Source organism: Triplophysa rosa, linkage group LG5 (genome assembly GCF_024868665.1).
Source record: "Triplophysa rosa linkage group LG5, Trosa_1v2, whole genome shotgun sequence".
In the NCBI taxonomy this organism is placed as follows: domain Eukaryota; kingdom Metazoa; phylum Chordata; class Actinopteri; order Cypriniformes; family Nemacheilidae; genus Triplophysa; species Triplophysa rosa.
This window is the reverse complement of record NC_079894.1, coordinates 24992934-25013986: the sequence shown is the minus strand read 5'-3', so window position 1 is coordinate 25013986 and position 21053 is coordinate 24992934. Positions and strand designations below refer to the sequence as shown.

Here is a 21053-nt window from a genome sequence, read left to right as displayed (position 1 = left end):
CATACTTCGGCTCCTGAGGCGTTTCCGAACGGGCATGGTTGTACGGTATGGGTTGCTTCTAAGAATGATGGGCATGCTAGCAGCTGCTACGGTAGTGATTCCATTGGGCCTACTGTACCTTCGACCACTCCAGTTGTGGCACAACGGCTTGGGGTTAAGCCCAGCCAGACACCGTCATCGACTTATTGTGATTTCGTGCGACTGCATACGAACCTTGAGTCAATGGAGACAGCGGAAGTTTCTATTGGCGGGAGTTCCCCTGGGTGTTGTTCCCTCTCGACGAGAGTTGATCACGACCGATGCGTCGCTCTCGGGATGGGGAGCTACTAGGAACCAGAGGGGAGTTTGCGGTCGTTGGTCGCAGATCCAAGCTTCAGAGCACATCAACTTGCTGGAACTACGCGCAGTGTTTCTAGCGCTACAGTACTTCTTACCGGAACTGACAGGCCGACATTTGCTAGTGAAGGCCGACATTTGCTAGTGAAGACCGACAATACATCGGTGGTGTTTCACCTGAACCATCAGGGTGGCACAAGATCCCGCAGAATGTTGCAACTCACCCGCAGGATCCTGACGTGGTGTCACCCACGCATAGCCTCGCTGAGAGCGGCTCACATTCCTGGAGTAGACAACCAAGTAGCGGATGCTCTGTCCAGGGACCGGCTACACCCGGGAGAATGGAGGCTTCACCCGGATGTAGTTCAGAAGATCTGGCTGCGCTTTGGCCGGGCAGAGGTGGACCTTTTCGCTGCGGCAACAACCACTCACTGTCGCTTGTGGTTCGCCAAGATGGAGACATCTAGTCCTTTGGGCCAGGATGCACTGTCTCACGAATGGCCAGACTGCCTACTTTATGCATTTCCCCCAACTCCTCTGCTGTGGGAGTCCCTGCACAGGATTTACCTGCACAGGCACAGAGTGCTGCTAGTGGCTCCACCTTGGCCGTCCAGACCGTGGTTCCCTCTATTGTTGTCCGGCCGCCCCTGGCAGCTGCCCCGGAGGAGGGACCTCCTCTCACAGTTAGAGGGCAGCGTTTGGCATCTGGATCCGTCTCGCCTACAGCTGTGGGTTTGGCCCCTATGCTAAAACTTTTGTTGCAGCATTGTGACCCTGCTGTGATCCATACTATTTCCAGTGCTAGAGCTCCTTCAACACGGCTGATTTATGCTACACGCTGGAGACTATTCTCGGTGTGGTGCGGGGTGCGTGAGGTTGAGCCCAGGACTTGTGAGGTTTCAAAGGTTTTGAACTTCCTTCAGCAATTACTGGATGAAGGGAAAGCAGCTTCTACGTTGAAGGTGTATGTAGCGGCGATTTCTGCATATCATGCTCCGGTTGAGGGTGCTTCTCTCGGGTCTCATAGTCTGGTGTGCAGTTTTCTGAAAGCTGCTCGTCGTTTGAAGCCTGCCCTGAATACTCAATTTGACTTACAGCTCGTACTCACCTTCCTCTTTTCATCTCGGTTTGAACCCTTGGAGAGGGTAGATGTCAAGTTGCTGTCTCTGAAGACTGCCTTTTTGTTGGCGGTTGCTTCTGTGAAACGTGTTGGTGAATTACAGGCATTGTCTGTCAGTGACCTTTGTTTACGTTGGCTACCTGAGGGGTCAGGAGTGGTCTTGCGACCCAATCCATCTTTTCTCCTTAAAGTTCTCCTCCCTCAGTATATAAACCAGCACATCGAGCTTGCTGCTTTTCAGTCTCTATCTGGGTCTCCGTCAAATGAGCACCTCGTATGTCCAGTGCGTGCTTTGAGGTATTATGTGGAGGCTACTGCCCGGTTCCGACGTTCGGATCAGTTGTTTGTTTGTTATGGCGGTGTGAGGAAAGGTTCTCCTCTGTCAAAGCAGAGGTTGTCAAAGTGGATTGTGGAGACGATAACTTCGGCTTACAAAGAGACAGGGAAGCCATTACCTCAGAGCGTAACTTGTCACTCCACTAGGGCCGTGTCATCTTCGTGGACTGCCTTCAGAGGAGTTTCCTTGGCTGACATCTGCGCCGCTGCTACCTGGGCCTCTCCGTGCACCTTTGCCAGGTTCTATAAGGTTAACGTGGCTGCTCCTCATCCTGTGAGTGTGGCAGTCCTTCAGGAGCAGCCTTGATTTTGTTTAGGTAGGTTGCATTCCTCCTGACTTGTTTGGTACGTGTCATCCACTAGTGTTACACTGCCTCTGGCGGTCAGTAGGAATGAAACAGAACACTGGTTACGAATGTAACCGTGGTTCTGTGAATTCCGGATGACCGCCAGTTTCTTGTCACTCGGAATGCGTGAGAAAGGCGTTTCGAGACAGAATGCTGAGCGTCACGGGCTTATTACACTGACACTCAACTCAACTCTCAACTCAACTTTATTTATATAGCGCTTTTACAATTTTCATTGTTACAAAGCAGCTGTACATGAGACATATTGACTATAAGCAAAATAATTAAAGTTGTACCTGCAAAAACAAGAAAAGGTTGAAAACACAGAAGACAGACATACCCACATACAAAACACTCCACACACACACAATATGCACACGTACTAACACACATAGACATAGAGACACACACACACACACACGGATGCGCACGCACACACACACAACACACACACACGTACGTACACAGACAAGTACACACACACACACACACACACACACGCTCAGTGAGAGCACACATTTAGGATAAAGGAGAGAGAAGCACAGGTCAAATATAACAGACTATAAATTCCTATATGCAATATTAATTAAGTAAAACTTTAAAATTCTAAAGCAGCCCCCCCGGCCAGGCAGATGGTGCAAAAACAGTATGCAAACGGTGGCGAGGAACCCAAAACTCTAATCGAGAAAAAAAACCTCAGGAGAACCCAGGCCCAACCAGGGGATTCCAGTTCCCCTCTGGCAAAAGCTGCTGCCTCTGCACAAGCTCCAGAGAGCTTGCACAACAAGGCTAAATAAAATAAATAAACTTAATAATAAAATAAATTATAGTTTAAGATTATCATTAATAATCTAATAGCATTTGAAATTTTGTGGTGAAGACATGTCAAGAGACCGCGTCCTTCTTTATCCAGCTCTATCATCTCAGCTCTTGTCAGGTCCCCACTTCCCATTCTCCGCTCTACCATCAGGTCAGGCCATGAACTGCATCCTGCTCGCTGTGGTAACCTTGGAACAATGAGACAAGACTGGCTGAGAGTAGAGTACTGTTCTGTACTCTTTGATGCAACAAGTACATCAGTTGTGTTTTTGGTTCCGGTTGATCTAACTAATGCAGCCTAAACCCTCTGAAGATTTATATTATGGAAGAGTAGTGTATGCAAGATTAAAAAGATGCGTCTTTAGTCTAGATTTAAACTGACAGAGTGTGTCTGCCTCCCGGACAGTGCAGGGAAGACTATTCCAAAGTTTAGGCGCTAGATAGGAAAAGGATCTACCACCTGCACTTGATTTTGAAATTCTAGGTATTACCAACTGACAGGACGCCTGAGAGCGTAATGCACGTGAAGGACTGTAATACAAAAGGAGTTCATTCAAGTACTGAGGAGCTAAACCATGTAAGGCTTTATAGGTAATAAGCAAGATTTTAAAGTTAACGCGATGCTTTATAGGTAACCAGTGCAAGGTTGACAGAACCGGGCTAATATGTTCATACTTTTTTGTACGTGTAAGAACTCGAGCTGCCGCGTTTTGGACCAATTGGAGTTTTTGTAATAAGCCTGCAGGGCAACCACCTAACAGTGCATTACAGTAATCTAGTCTTGATGTCATGAATGCATGAATTAACTTCTCTGCATCTGAGATTGACAGCATATGACGTAGTTTAGATATATTCTTAAAATGGAAAAACGCAATTTTACAGGTGTTGGCGACGTGGCTCTCAAATGACAGATTACTATCGAATAGAACGCCAAGATTCTTTGCTGACGACGAGGGTTTTATGGAACATCCGTCAATAGTTAAACAGTATTCTTGGTTGTTACTTATAGCAGTTTTCGGTCCAATAAGTAACACTTCCGTTTTGTCCGAGTTCAGTAATAAAAAGTTGTTACTCATCCAGTTTTTTATATCGACTATGCATTCCATTATTCGATGGAACTGCTGTGTTTCATGAGGCTTCGAGGAAATATAAAGTTGAGTATCATCAGCATAACAGTGAAAGCTAACTCCGTGTCGCTTTATTATATCTCCTAGAGGTAGCATGTATAATGCGAAGAGCAGAGGCCCTAAGACTGAGCCCTGTGGTACACCGTACTGGACTTGCGATTTGCGTGACACCTCATTGTTTATTGCTACAAATTGAAAACGGTCGGATAAATAAGATTTAAACCATTTCAAAGCTATTCCCTTAATGCCGACATAATTTTCGAGTCTATGTAGGAGTGTGCTGTGGTCAATGGTATCGAATGCAGCACTAAGGTCTAGCAGCACCAATAACGAGATACAACCTCGGTCAGACGCCAATAGCAGATCATTTGTAACTCTGATCAAAGCAGTCTCTGTACTGTGACATGCTCTAAATCCAGACTGGAATTCTTCATTGATGTCATTCCTTTGGAGGAAGGAGCATAATTGAGTTGAAACTACTTTTTCCAGAACTTTAGATATGAAAGGTAGATTCGATATAGGCCTGTAGTTCCTTAGTTCTCTAGGGTCGAGTTGGGGTTTTTTGACAAGGGGCCTTATAACAGCCACCTTATATGCTTTAGGCACATGTCCTAATGTCAGAGATGAGTTAATAATACCAAGAAGAGGATCTATAATTTCTGGGAGCATCTCTTTCAGTAGATTTGTAGGTATAGGGTCTAGTATGCATGTTGTTGATTTAGATGATCTAATAATTTTAGACAGCTCATCTTGATCTACGGTATAAAATAATTGCATTTTCTCCTTAAGGGCGCTGTAGTTAGTTTGTTCAGCGGGTTTCACTTCTGATTGCATTGTTATAATTTTTTCTCTAATATCTTGGATTTTATATGTGAAGTAGTTCATAAATTCATCACTGCTATGCTGATATACAGGATCAGAAGTCACTGACGATTTATTTTTTGTTAATTTAGCCACCGTGTTAAATAAAAACCTAGGGTTGTGCTGGTTTTCTTCTATTAGTGATGAAAAGTAGGCGGATCTAGAAGTTTTTAGGGCTTTCCTGTATTTTCGAATACTATCCTTCCATGCTGTACGAAATACCTCTAATTTAGTTTTCTTAAAGTTGCGCTCCATTTTTCGGGCCGCTTTCTTTAGAGCCTGAGTGTGTTCATTATACCACGGTGTGGGGCTGCCATTTTTAATCTTCTTTAAACGTAGTGGAGCAACTTTGTCTAGCGTTACCGAGAAGGTGGAATTAAAATTTTCAGTGGTAATGTCAAGATCTTCAACGTTATTTCTCATGATTTGAGACAATTCGGGCAGATTATCGAGAAACGCATCTTTGGTAGTTGAAGTTATTGTTCTACCATATTTGTAACAATGAGTTTTATTTGCAGCCGTAGGCCAGTGAAGCAAACATAATACCAGATAATGATCCGAAATGTCTTCACTCTGCTGAAGGATTTTAACGTCGTCCACATTTATACCGTAAGACAGTATTAAATCTAAAGTATGATTACGAAGGTGAGTGGGTCCTGACACATGTTGACTAATGCCCATGGAGTTAAGAGTGTCTTTGAAAGCCATTCCTAAGGCATCTGTAACGTTATCTACGTGGATGTTAAAGTCACCAACGACAAGGAGTCTATCTGCGGCCAGTACTAGTTCTGATAAGAACCCACCAAATTCTTTAATAAAATCTGTGTGGTGCCCTGGAGGCCTATATACAATAGCTAGAATCAATTTAAAAAGTGTTTTATCTTTAGTATTAGGTGTTGAAACATGAAGAACCATGACTTCAAAAGAATTATATTTAGAGTTCGACTTCTGGGAAATGCTAAGAGAGTTATTGTAAAGTGCTGCGACACCTCCCCCTCTGCCTTTTAGACGAGGCTCGTGTTTATAATAATAATCTTGGGGGACAGATTCATTTAAAGCAATATAATCATCTGGTTTTAGCCATGTTTCTGTCAAACAGAGCATGTCTATTTTATGATCTGTTATCATATCGTTAACAAAAAGTGCTTTATTAGAGAGAGATCTAATATTTAGCAATCCGAGTCGTAACAGTTGATTATCTGTATTTTGTTCATGTTTAGTTTGTTTAACGTTTATTAAATTACTTTCAAGAGGTTTACGCATTATTTTATGTTTGCTAATCCGGGGGACAGACACAGTCTCTATTTTGTGATGTTTGGGAGAACGGATTACTACATGTTGTACATTTTGTGTATTCTGCGACGTGAGACGGCAAGCAGACAGTTGGTTAAGCCATACTGTCTGCTCCCTGACCTGGGCCCCAGCGAGTCAAGTTTTAGCATTAGCATTAAGACTTTTTGCCATATTTCTAGACAGGATGGAAGTCCCAGCCCAGGAGGGATGGAGACCATCTCGTTTCAACAGGTCAGGTCTGCCCTCAAAACTCTTCCAGTTATTTATAAAAACTATATCATTCTGCAGGCACCACTCAGACAACCAGCCATTTAGTGAATATAATCTGCTATAAATCTCATCACCACGATAAGCATTGAGGGGGCCAGAGAATATTACAGTGTCTGACATCATGCTTGCGAGCTCACACACCTCTTTAATGTTATCTTTTGTGATCTCCGATTGACGGAGTCGAACATCATTTGTGCCGACGTGAATGACAATCTTACTGAATTTACGATTAGCCTTAGCCAGCACATTTAAATTTGACTTGATGTCAGGCGCTCTGGCTCCCGGTAAACATTTGACTATGGTGGCTGGTGCCTCTATGTTAACGTTCCGAACAATAGAATCACCGATAACTAGGGCACTTTCAGCAGGTTTCTCAGTCGGTGCGTCACTGAGCGGGGCAAACCTGTTCGAGACTGTAATCGGAACGGTTGAGTGATGTTTTGTCCTGCGACTACGCCGTCTCACAGTCACGAAGTTTCCAAGCTGCGGGGGATTTTCAACCGGAACCGAGCTGTGTGCGCTAATGTTGCTCGCATCCAAAGTGTTTTCTATCGTCGTTAAACTCTTACTATCCTCAGATAAAGATTGGATGCGAGACTCTAATTCTAAGATCTTCTCTGTCAGCCTAACTATTTCCCTGCATTTATCGCATATAAAACCCTCGCAGCTGACAGAGAAGGCTAAGCTAAACATATTGACATGAGGTGCAAGTAACAATAATAGGAATAGAAGCCATAACTCACCGGATTTGAAGTGCAATTCCAACTTACCAAGGTTGCTCGATGGATCGTAGTATACTCGCTTAAATAGAGAAACAGTTAGCACACAAGACAAACCAGAGGCAAGATGATATTCCACAGTGTGAACAGAAAGCAAGCTAACACGCTATTGCTATGCTAACGGCGTTAAGTTAACTATCACTTTTGGTTTAGACTCTTCCAAGTAAATAACAGGAACAGGGTTATTGAGATATCAGGATAAGTTAGCAACGACAATAATAATTAACGATAATAAAATACACTAGTAAGCGCACTGATACAAACAAGCCGCCGGCAGCGATGCAGGAAACAGGAAGCAGGAACCGAAAGCTTTACACCTCCCGATCTGCTCCGAGAGAAATCGGGGCCGCCCCAATCATCTGTGTCACCATGCGACTTTGTTGGTATATTTTCTCGACCTATCTGGCTGGCGCTGCGATAATCCACTGGTGTTACACTGCCTCTGGCGGTCATCCGGAATTCACAGAACCACGGTTACATTCGTAACCAGCGTTTCAAGTCTTACGAAACCTTTACTCTAACCCACACCCTAACCCTAACCTTAATCTAACTCTAACCATCTAAACTACCTATGATTGTTAAAATTGACGAAAAAACACGTTTGGGTGATGACGTCAGACTCGAAACACCAAGGATTTAGTGAGAGCCGTGGTAAAACACTGGGCAAAATGAATGGTTACAATATCATTAAACGCAATTCCGCGCTGTTCTTAGAAGAACAGCTGATTCCTTTGTAATTCATAAGGTAGTCGAAAGGATCACCGTCGAGTCCAGCTGCTTGTAGTTTCAGCAAATAATTGCGTGTTTTAGTCCCGGTTTTTTGTTCCTCCTATTGAATGCAGCCATTTTGCCTTAGTATTACCACTCGAGGGAGCGTGTCCACGTCACGTGCGAAATTGACGTCAATGCATACCCTCTACCATACGTGTTTTTTCAATAATGGGAAGAAAATTGGAGGGGCTTCTAGTTTTATCGTCTTTAATTACTTTTACTCCCAAATACGTTACACTGTCTCTTACAGGAATATAAAAAATTAAGGTTTACGAACAATTACCAACTGGAAGTACCTCACATTTATTCATGTTAAGGTGAAGACCTGAGGCTTTAGAAAAGGGCTTAAGAGTTTCTAATGCTACGGTAACCTGAGAGACATCCTTCAAAAACAAAACCATATCGTCAGCTAACTGACTTATTACCACTTCGGAGCTGTCAATAGTTATTCCTTTTAAAGGATTTTTTTAATATGCAAATTTAAACAGTGCTCCACCTCTTTCTCATGCAGTTGGCTCCTGAACACATCGTAATGACAAAAGAGGAAGTGATCGAGCTGCTGGCCATATACTATCCACAGCAGCACGCTCACTGTTCTTACCTGAGAACAATTACAGGTGTTGATTTTGTTCACGTGAATGAATACATGTACATGTACTGTAAAGAGTTGCATCTCTATGAGCGAACAGCTCTGCAAACACTAACCAGAATTCAGTCTGGCGATCCCGTGGCTCGATATTTTGGGCTGAAACGAGGGCAGGTAAGAAAATGATATAATCTGAAAACATTCTTTGCTTCTCCATCACTAGACAAACTTTCAACATGACTGTGATATGGAGATGTGAATATGATTGACAACAATTCATAAATTATTTGGCATCTACATTTACGCATTTGGCAGACGCTTTTATCCAAAGCGACTTAGATTGCATTGTATTATACATTTTGTTTCTGACTATGTGCAATCCCCTGGGATCGAACCCATGACCTTGGCATTGCTAGTGCCATGCTCTAACCACTCAGCCACAGGAAAGATGTCTCAGTAAATGTCCTTTTGTCCATTAGCAACTATTATTATTGTAGACTAAGCAATGTTGTGCATTATTTGCTATATGACTATATATTAGCATCACAATAACATTACAGCCGACCAAAACAATGTTCTTCTCTGTCTAACAGGTTGTTAAAATCATCAGACCCAGTGAAACCGCTGGACGATACATCACTTACAGACTTTACAGTAGCATGGATGTTTTCATCATATACTTCAGGATTATGTGACCGTAGATCTGTAAATGTTTTGATTTGTGCGTTTAGTCATGAACTTTTCCTTTTCTTTTGAGGAAGAATTATTTGGAGTTCTTCACGAAAGACATTAAAATGTTTATTATTTTATTCTTGAATATGAAAATAAACCAGATTTTTTTCTATGTTGCTTATATCACATTCAAGGAAAGCTAAACTGCTAAATCTCAAATGTACAGTGAAAGAAACAAATCATCATCTAGTAGAAATGACACATTTTATTAAATATTTTTGTTTTCCAAAATATATACACAGTATGTTCTTTAATTCAGTCAATTTGTGGTTGTCAAGGTTGTGTTAAGTGTTTATCAAGTTATCAGTAACTATTTCCCATGTATCTGCAGTCACAGGGCTGTTCAGACATATTTCCCATGTATCCGCAGTAGTCACAGGGCTGTTCAGACAGTCTGTATGACCCTCCTGCTATCACAGCATCAATGAAACACACTGATGAAAGAAGATTTCAGATGAAGGAAATCTTTGATACAACATCAGTGTCTCTTTCTCTCTAAAAAAAGTGTGTAAGCATTCAAAGCAGCACACTGACCAGCAGCATGTCCATTGACACACACACAGTCCACTATTAAATATCTATCAACACTTACATCAGCAAAGACCTTTCATCCATTTTTTCTCCTATAAACCAAGAGAAGACAGCTCCAGTGCCTGTGTTTAAATGAGCAGACTAGAGCACAGACAAAATATATTCAGAGAATATAGCCACCTGACCATCATCTGATATATGAAGTACAATACATCTATAGTAAAATCATAATCTGTCAAACATGTTTAGAAAGCAAGTCTAATAGTTTTGATGTTATTTATCTCTTCTGTATTTTCTCTGTAAAATCATAAGCTCAGTGATTTCAGAGGTGCTCAGTGTTTTATTCCTCTGTATCATCAGTACCGGTGGTCTGTTCTGGGATGGTATCGGGTACGAATCCGCTCAGATCCAGACTTATTCTGGGACTCAGCTGGTCTTCGTCTGTGCTGGTCTCGCTCTCCTGACTGAGCAGAGGGGGGCGCTGTGTGTCTCCTCCGTTCATTTCATCTCCGTCAGAATCTGAGTCAGGTAAACGCTCCTGAGAACCCGAAGAACCCACAGAGTCACCTGAGGAACATTCAGAAATAAAAAAACGGATTAATCCAAAGTAGAGATTCATATACCTGCAATGCCAAACGTTTGAGCTGAGAAATGTATTCCTAAAGAAATAGCACCATGAAATGATTTATTCTGTCATTTGATCAAATATTTTTTTTAAATACAAGTCACTGTATGTTAAATAAGAGCATATTTCAAATGCATTTCTACTATATTAAAATGATAGTTCACCCAAACATGAAAATTCTGTCACTGTTAACTCAACTTTTTGTCATTTCAAACCTGTATGTCACAGAGCACAAAAGAAGATATTTTTAAGAAAGTTGGTTACCGAACAGCACTGGCTCCCATTCACTTCTACTGTGAGCACACAAAACTACGGCAAGTGAATGGGGGCCGGTCAACAACATTTTTCAAAATATCTTCTTTTGTGCTCCGCGACATACAGGTTTGAAATGACGAAAAGGTGAGTAAACGATGACAGAATTGTTATTTTTGGGTGAACTATCACTTTAAGACTTTCTAGAGGTTCGCACCACTATTTTTAAAGAAAACGTACATTGTAAAAATCTGAAAGCAGTTATATAATTCGTATAGGTCATATTTTGTCACATATCTGTTGTGATTAATCAATACAACGATAGCATAGTTTATCTACTTGTGTCACATTCACTTTTAACCAGCAGCCTACAGACACATATATATAAATTAGGGGTGTAACGATACACTCAGCTCACGGTTCGATATATTACGGTTGCATCACGGTATTTGATACATTTTAAAAAATACGAAATTAGAGATGTTTCCCCAAAACATAATTATTTTTTACATTTATTGTGTTATTTTGTTAAAGAATCGACAACATTTGAGGTTTGATGCAATCATCTTTACGTAAACTAATAAAAACTGAATAGATCTGTGACAGAATTTTAACATAAAAATACATTTCACATAAAAATATATTGCCATAGCTTTACAATACATATCTTAATAATGTTTTTGTATTGCGACATGTGATACTTTGATATATTGTCACAACCCTAATACAAATATTGAAAAACCTTGTCAAGTTTTTTTTTTCACTGGTGAAATAGTCCCACCCATTTCTCTGAGGCAGAAAACAGAACTCTACTGAGCATGTGCAGAAGTGTTTTATCTCACCAAATTCCCCATCTGCTGTGTTGTGTTCTTCATGAGTTCCAGCCTTACGATCCTGCACAGAGGAGAATTTAACAATGACATATGTGATTAAAAAAAATAATTTGTACATGAACACATGAGCTGTGCACAATGATATGTAGCAATTTTGCTCTCGAAAGACTCGAGGAATGACTTCAGTGCAGACCTGGCCTCCTGTCATACAGGTGGATGAAGGTGAGGTCGGTGATGAAGATGAGATGAAGATGTTGTGTTGGAAGATGATCAGAGCCTCGACGATTCGAGCCTGATGTGGATAATCCACCAGAGATGAGAGGGACACCGTGGCTCCGGTGGGTTTGGGTCTCATAAGAGTTGGGCCGAACACGATGCCTAAATTACTGCCGCTCATTTTATTATCCTGCTCCACTTCACACACTCTTGACACACACGAATCAACAATGATCATTATACAGCCATCTTATTTATTCTCTGATGAATAGTATTTCAAACTTCAGTGTGAATCTATTGACTGTTCTTCTATGTGATGTGTTTTATAGTTCATGCACTTTTTTTGAGCTCATGTTCATTGGTAAACGTGTAGTATTTGTACTTTTAGACAGATCACCTATAAGAAACAATTAAATGTGATTTAAAAGGGTGTAAGCAAAAAAAATGATGTGAGATATACCGTTAAACACCTGTTGTTTTCATTACTTGAACAATACATCCTTTTATTCATTTATTACATTTATTATTAGATTAATATTATGTTAGTTCTTTTCAATAATTTTATGACAATCTTACAATAATATCTTTTTCCAAAGCAAAAGGTTGATATTTTCATTGAAAAATGACACGTTTTGTTTTATTTTAATTGTGAGACTCTGTAGTTCTATTATGAACCCTCTAGTTGTCATACATTACCTGCGCAGGTGTCTCACGATGTAATTCAGCGTGGAGACGTTGGGTCCCGGCAGGCGTTTCAGCAGCTCTCTGAGTTTCTCCACCAGCATCAACACTTCTGCTTCTGTTTCTGACCCACGATCCACCAGCTCAGGTCCCTTCACCTCCTCACCCGCCTCTGAAGGGTTCGAGTTCAGACTTTCCTTCGCCAAACCCATCAGGTCATGATACACACGGAACGGCATGATGGGTTCTGGAAGCTGAGAAATATTCATATAAGAGTAATATCCTGTCATCTAAATCACTATAGACCTGAGGGGTGTGAGGTGACTCACTCACTCACCTGTCTGAGGTAAAGTTTTAACACATTACTGATATCGTGAGGAGATGCCTGCGACAGCTCCACCAGCTCTTTACCGTTCTCAAACGCTTGACACAACTTCTCCACGCGGGTCTTCACTCCATTCACACGATAGATTCCCTGCAGACACACAGACAAGTGTTTACAATCCGTATACATGTTCGTGCTATATTTTTTATAATAAAATATAAGTAATGCCAAATCATTTCTTTATGATTTGCTCAAACTGATTCATTTACAAATCATTGAAGTTGGATCTTAAACTTTGCTTGGATCGTAAGAACATGTTGGCATCATCAGCATCAGTTTAACTTCAAAAGAAAGTGAGAGTGATGCTTTTTAAATCACTTTAACAGACATCGAGAAAATAAACAAACAATTATTCTCTCGTACCTTCATTTTAAGCGCTCTTTTCTCGATCTCTGTGATGCATTTCTTGATGATGAAGGGCACACCATCGTCATCACCCAGCAGGACCTGGGAGAAATCCCGACCGAACAGCTGCAGACGGCCCTGGAGCTTCTTATGACCACACTGAATCGCCAAAGACTCTAAACACTTCTTATGACACGCCAGAAAACACTGACACACACACACACACACACAGCGGCCATCAGCAACACCTCTTCAAATAACTCTTATTGAAATATGAAGATGAGAAATGCAAAATTGGGTATTGAGGTAAAGAAAACATTATTATTATTGGCAGTTTTTGCTTGCACTATCAGATCAGAATGATGTGATATAATATAAAAAAATGCTCATATTGGTAACCCGCCTTTAATCTATAAAACAACATTATATCATTTAAACATCGAATTGGTCTGTCCTACCTCTTCACATTCTGCACCCTGGAAATACACATAGCTGTCACATTCTCGGCACTTTGACGGCGTGCGCAGTTTGCGCAGGCGATGCGTTTTTGCAGCTTTTGATAATCCCACGTTCCTGAAAGGTCCAGTGGGAGCTGCGCTTTCCTGCTCGATGCCGTTGATACCTGAAACACACATCAACACTCACACATACTGAAACACAACAGCCCTGCTCTATACTACTGTATGACTGCATTATTCTAGTATATAATACTACATGATAGATATATACAACAAAACTGCACCCACACGTTAGAAAAAATGCTCTTTAATATTTCTATTGTTTATTCTAGACAATCACATTTAAGAAAGAGCAAATCAGGACTTTTGAGTCTCCTGATTCTCCCTATTAATCTATAGTTTTGCATCTCAACAGGGTCTCAAAAAATTGTGCTCATATTGCAAGGTAGCAAAAACTTCAAAAAGATCTCAACATGAACTCAAAAGTATCAAAATCATATTCTACTAAGATTAAAGCATCTATGCACATTTACATTCTGCACACTGTAAAGTTGTATACTCTTACTGTATGTCAATTATTTGATCCTTCTGAGACTTTAATAAAACATACGTGAGAGACCTGAAACCTGAAAGCATAAATTTGCTAAAAATAAAATTGTCATATTAAGAGTTTGTAAGACAAGCGTGAGATGTAATGTGTGTCTCACTTTGTTCAAACGGGGTCATGGTACCAACTCTATCATCTAGATCTTCATTGGATGACAAAGTGGCAGCAGACACCGGTCGGGAAGGTTTTGAGATGTCTCCTGTAAACGAAAACGAAACATTATGATAACATCTTCTGTAAATGACTGTGACATTTGTGTAAATCAGAGTGATGTGTATGAGGTGTGTGTGTTTGTAACATTGATAAATGACTGGATTGCTCATGACGTCATTACACTGAAGCTACTGCGCCGCCATGTTGGTGATTATTAAATTAATAGGAAGTTATCACATATTAATGATAAAACAGTAACTTACCAGTCCCCGTTTTTATATCTAAAGTCTCACAGTACATTCTTACAGCGATAATGTCTTAAGCATGTAAATGGTAAATTATTTAAAGTCGAGACTTTTCCCATCTTATTAGATATAGAGTGAGTTACGTTCATTTTCATTACAGTAGCGTATGTATCAGATCAGCAGACTCACGAGACACCTCAACGTGCTTATTCTGAAATCTAAATACAGGCTATATGTTCTTTAAATCATGAAGCTTTATTTCTAAACATTTACACGTGTCATTACAACAGTGTGCAATACACACTCACCATCTATGCATTGACTTCTATACGTCGCCATTCTGCCCAAAATAAGAGGTAACAATTACATCAGAAGTAACAATTAATCTAAACACATATGTGAACTAAAAACCTATCGAGCGCCTAATAAGCTGAAAAACTTGTTATTTAGATCGTAATTTTGACTGTGAGTCAATGGCGATCTCTGTCAGTTGGGCACACCAAGATGGCGGCGCAATCGCTTCCAGTGGCTTCACCTCCTGCCGTTGCTTTAGCGTTCTAGGCACAATCCAGTCATTTATACAGATCAGTGGTTTGTACCTGTGCTGGATGTTGGTGATCCAAGTCCACTGCCTGCACCGACACTATCTGTATCACTCAGTGTAGACGGCCAGGACTTATGAGCCTGCTGATGATCTCGACCTGTCAACATCAAACACATCACATTATATGAAATTTAAATAATAAATAAAAGTGTCTGCCAGATAGGCTACATAAATGTCCATGTAGAACTTTTAAATAAATCTTTGTTACAGACGCTTTCAGCGGCAACAACATAAACCAAAATTATGTGGCCCAATCTTAACTTCTGGTAGACCTTCGCACAAAAATCAATAACTGTTGAGTAATTTTAATGTAATTTAATACAATGATATACAATAAAATATTAATATAAAATAAATTGTTATATTACTATCCACTAGCCAGACCGATAACCAATCACAGACCGGAACTTAACTTCAGGCCAAATTGTCTACATTTTAAAATGAAAAGTGTTAGCATTTTTTATTATTTAATGCGTTTTTAATCAACCAACAGCATAAGAGCATAACTGACCTTGACCACGTCTTTGTTTAACCACACCCCCCTCTCCTAACCCCACTTCCTCTGTGGTGGGTGGGGTCTCCGAGCTGTTACAGAGGCTGTTGTTCCGGGTGCGAAGAGGCCTGAATAGGGTAAAATAAAAGAGAAATATTTTATTATTATAATACATATATATATATAATATAATATAATTAGATATATTTTCTTATTAGATTCTTATTAGATTATTAGATATTATAAGATTTCTGCTCTAGTTCTGTGCACATGTCATTTACCCAAGTACAGAAAATGCGATTCACAATATGGATCACAAACATTGCTAAATCACATGAAAAAAAGATGAAGAGATTATTACACGGCTCTGTGGAATACTCGATTCTGATTGGTCAGTCATGACCAATAATCGTTACAAATAATCAAATAATCGTTCCAAAATGAAAATCAGACGTCACATGCTGAGTTAGTTGAAATAGGTTGTATAAGAAAGTGCCCATGATGCTTTGCTCCAAAACTCTGATTCTCAACGTAAACGTTGTAATAATCACAAGTCTTACTGGTGGCTGGACGCAGAATACGGCTCAAACTGGTACTGTACTGGTTCTTCAGTCTTGAGCTGCAGGTTTTTGACGTAAGCGGAGTACTGCTGCGCTGGATCGTACAGCTTACAGCTCTCACACAATGTCTGGAAATGAACCGGCAGAGCTGCCGTCTGCACGTGCATCGTCTGATAGTATGAGATTGTAGACTGAACAAAACAGAACCAAGACGATGAATACACATTTAATAGTGAATGCACATACTGATATCAAGAACTGGGGATTCTGTGGGTTTAAAAAACAGATTCTGAATGTTAAAAACATGATAGAGTGACATCCTTTAGGCATGTGATGGTTCTCTCACCGCTCGTAAGATCTGATCCGTCTGTCTGATGAGCTCCTGGATCTGTTTCAGCACGTTCACCTTCATGTCCTCCAGCTCCTGATGTTGAGTCGTGGCGTCTGCGATGCAGGTGCGATACGTGGCCTGCGCCTCCTCCGCCTGCGCGCACACATGGCTGTGTATACCATCTACTGTATGTGCTATTTCTTCTTTTTATTTTGCCTGTATTGTATCTATTCGTGTTTACCTCATACTTAACTAAAAAACAACACTGGACAGTAAACTAACATTATAATAAGGGAATGTCAGAATCAGTGTTGGGTGTAAATAGTTACTAAGTAATTAGTTACTGTAATTGAATTACTTTTCCCTTGAAACGGTAAAGTAAGGGATTACTCTTATTTTTCTGTAATTTAATTACGATTACTTCTGATGTAATTGAACTAAATACTGTGTAATTTATTCAATAGTGGAAATGACATCAACATTATAAGTCTAACTTTAAAATGTATGCTTAATGTATCCTTCTCACATTTGCCTACTTTGGTCAGTTAATAAGAATAATTTATGTAGTTATTTATTATTTATTTGAAAGAATTAAATAAACCGTTTCATGTCTATTCTCCTTGAATCAATTCTAATCAAGGTTGATATAGGATATAGAAAGTACTTAGTAATAAGTACTTATATACTTTTTGGAGAGAGTAATTTGTACAGTACTCTAACTACACGATTGAATATGTAATAAGTAACTAGTAATTCATTACTTTTTTAGAGTAACGTACCCAACACTGGTCAGAATAAAGTTTCACACGAACGAATTTAGTAAAGTCAAATGTATCCCTGCGGTTAGAAACACAGTGTGTTGTTTGCTCATGTTTGTGTCATTTCCTGTCTGAGCACGCTGACCTTGTTGCGAGCTTCCTCCTCCAGTCGTCTCTTCTTGTCCAGGACTTTAGTGGTTGAGCTACTTCCTGTTCCGCTCTGTTCCTCTTCAACCCTATTGGCTGCTGCGCGAGCTCTCTCGTACTCCTCACAACGGCTGATGTACAGGTGTCGTGCCTTACGAAGATTCGACTCGGCATCGGCCTGAACAACACAAACACACACATGAATTAACAAACCTCCATAGGAAAACACAAACACAAACAAACACACAAATCTTCATTTGATAAACACAAACATGTTTAGTAAATGAACAGTGAATGTAAAGTACCAGTTTTCTTTTGGCTCTCTGCCACTGTTCTTTGATATCTCGCCGTTTCTTCTCATGTTCCTGTCGTCGCTGTGTCATGGGCTGAGAGAGAGAGAGAGAGAGAGAGAGAGAGAGAGAGAGAGAGAGAGAGAGAGAGAGAGAGAGAGAGAGTGAGANTGTGTGTGTATGTGACCTGCAGAGAATAGTGTGTATAGATGTTATTTGTGTGTGGGACCTGCAGAGAAAAAAGTGTGTATAGATGTTATTTGTTTGTGTGTGTGTGTGTGTGTGTGAGACCTGCAGAGAAGAGTGTGTATAGATGTTATTTGTGTGTGTGTGTGTGACCTGCAGAGAAGAGTGTGTATAGATGTTATTTGTGTGTGTGTATGTGACCTGCAGAGAAGAGGGTGTATAGATGTTATTTGTGTGTGTGTGTATGTGACCTGCAGAGAATAGTGTGTATAGATGTTATTTGTGTGTGGGACCTGCAGAGAAAAAAGTGTGTATAGATGTTATTTGTGTGTGTGTGTGTGTGTGTGAGACCTGCAGAGAAGAGTGTGTATAGATGTTATTTGTGTGTGTGTGTGTGACCTGCAGAGAAGAGTGTGTATAGATGTTATTTGTGTGTGTGTATGTGACCTGCAGAGAAGAGGGTGTATAGATGTTATTTGTGTGTGTGTGTATGTGACCTGCAGAGAATAGTGTGTATAGATGTTATTTGTGTGTGGGACCTGCAGAGAAAAAAGTGTGTATAGATGTTATTTGTGTGTGTGTGTGTGTGTGTGAGACCTGCAGAGAAGAGTGTGTATAGATGTTATTTGTGTGTGTGTATGTGACCTTCAGAGAAGAGTGTGTATAGATGTTTTTTGTGTGTGTGTGTGTGTGTGTGTGTGACCTGCAGAGAAGAGTGTGTATATATGTTATTTGTTTATGTGTGTGTGTGAGACCTGCAGAGAAGAGTGTGTATAGATGTTATTTGTGTGTGTGTGTGTGACCTGCAGAGAAGAGTGTGTATAGATGTTATTTGTGTGTGTGTGTGTGACCTGCAGAGAAGAGTGTGTATAGATGTTATTTGTGTGTGTGTGTGTGACCTGCAGAGAAGAGTTGTGTATAGGATGTTATTTGTGAGTGTGTATGTGACCTTCAGAGAAGAGTGTGAATAGATGTTATTTGTGTGTGTGTATGTGACCTGCAGAGAAGAGTGTTGTATAGATGTTATTTGTGTGTGGGACCTGCAGAGAACAAAGTGTGTATAGATGTTATTTGTGTGTGTGTGTGTGTGTGTGTATGTGACCTGCAGAGAAGAGTGTGTATAGATGTTATTTGTGTGTGGGACCTGCAGAGAAAAATGTGTGTATAGATGTTATTTGTGTGTGTGTGAGACCTGCAGAGAAGAGCGTGTATAGATATTATTTGTGTGTGTGTATGTGACCTTCAGAGAAGAGTGTGTATAGATGTTATTTGTGTGTGTGTGTGTGTGGGGGGGACCTGCAGAGAAAAAAGTGTGTATAGATGTTATTTGTGTGTGTGTGACCTTCAGAGAAGAGTGTGTATAGATGTTCTTTGTGTGTGTGTGTGTGTGTGTGTGTGACCTGCAGAGAAGAGTGTGTATATATGTTATTTGTGTGTGTGTATGTGACCTGCAGAGAAGAGTGTGTATAGATGTTATTTGTGTGTGTTCATGTTTTTATATCCCGGTGGGGACCTAAACCTGACTGCACACCAACACATGGGGACTCGTGTCACCGTGGGGACCAAAATTGAGGTCCCCATGGGCAAAACAGCTTATAAATTGTACAGAACGATATTTTTTAAAAATCTAAAAATGCAAAAAGTTTTCTATGATCTTTAGGTTTAGGGGTAGGGTTAGGGGATAAAATATACAGTTTGTACAGTATAAAAAACATTACGCCTATGGACTGTCCCCACGGAGATAATAAACCAGACGTGTGTGTGTGACCTGCAGAGAAGAGTGTGTATAGATGGTATGTTGGGTGTGTGTGTGTTACCTGCAGAAAAGAGTGTGTATATATGTTATTTGTGGCCTGTTGTAAACCACAGCTCTGATCTGAGTCCTGTTCAAGAGCCAAAGAGAAGATAGATAACAAGGGCATGTGTTCCTGAGAGAGAGAGACAGATAAATGCACCCTTACTGTATATACACTAGTGTAAACATATATGACACAACAAAACCACATTCACATTAACACCCGCACCAGAAACATTTGACATGACATCAATCCTTTTGTTTTACTCTGGAGCCGTGCATAATTTGTGTATTTTATTGTTATGTTGTACCATGTTGTAGTGCCTTGAGTGTAAGAAAGGTGCGACTCCAGAATCAGCTATATCAATACTACAAAGCAAGCCAGAAATCAGTATGCATAATGAGCAGTATCTGCAAAACCTCAGTCTACAGCATCTGTCATTATGCCAAACTCGAAAAGTTTACAGATTAAAAACGGCATAAATCTGTTTGTTTAATACATTATAGGAGAACAAAAGATGACATGCAAACATTTTGTTATCAAATGCAACAGCATGCACGTGATAAATCTCTTCATATTGTCAATCTTTTGTATTTACCTGAATGATGGTCTGTTTGCAGGACTGATAGAGTCTCTGAAGTCCTTTAGAAAACTCATTTTCTGTGACAGAAACAAAAGAATGAACCCATTGAACAAACACATTCACTTCATTCATCACGACATTCACAGGTTTGTGTTAGTGACAGAATGACAGATTATTTTGGGGTGAACTATCCCTTTAACAAATATATAAAAGAACATAAAACACTGATGTGTAAATGTCACAAATGACCAATCATAATCCAGTATTTACAGAAATACAGTAATGTAGTGATGTGTAATAATTGCTTTTTTATTTGATCAGACACTTTGAAGTAAATGATGTCACCGAGAGTGATTCTCTTGTCCACGTAGCCGATGATGTCTTTCATGTATTTGGCGATGGATTTGGCGTAATTAAGAGCTGAGTCGACTCCGCCTTCACTGCGCTGGAGAAGAATATCAACCTCCTGTGGACTCACTGCTGACACACAACACACAATCATTCATCTGACACACTCAAACCTGCCTGTTACCATCATGACAGGAACAACAGCACAATGTCAATAATATACACTATCTTTAATAAATACCAGATGTG

General features: G+C 40.2%; 1 protein-coding gene across 3 annotated transcripts; it reads right to left on the bottom strand.

The window, feature by feature from the left end:
• Window positions 1-9542: 9542 nt before the first annotated feature.
• On the bottom strand, window positions 9543-21047 carry arhgap45a (Rho GTPase activating protein 45a). 3 transcript variants are annotated; one of them, XM_057334421.1, is made up of 19 exons: window positions 20802-21047; window positions 20472-20533; window positions 19895-20005; window positions 17907-17987; window positions 17600-17779; window positions 16712-16849; window positions 16366-16556; window positions 15824-15933; window positions 15308-15409; window positions 14411-14509; window positions 13704-13867; window positions 13264-13452; window positions 12853-12990; window positions 12531-12769; window positions 11812-12043; window positions 11628-11679; window positions 10272-10475; window positions 9970-10049; window positions 9543-9811 (listed from the first exon to the last, which is right to left on the bottom strand). In XM_057334421.1, the coding sequence occupies exons 1-18, from the start codon at window positions 20956-20958 to the stop codon at window positions 9985-9987; spliced, it is 2514 nt and encodes an 837-aa protein (XP_057190404.1). In that variant the 5' UTR covers window positions 20959-21047; the 3' UTR covers window positions 9543-9811; window positions 9970-9984. The 3 variants fall into 3 exon arrangements, with proteins under 3 accessions (XP_057190404.1, XP_057190403.1, XP_057190405.1); XM_057334420.1 differs by having other exon boundaries at window positions 9543-10049; XM_057334422.1 differs by lacking the exon at window positions 19895-20005 and having other exon boundaries at window positions 9543-10049.
• Window positions 21048-21053: the final 6 nt, after the last annotated feature.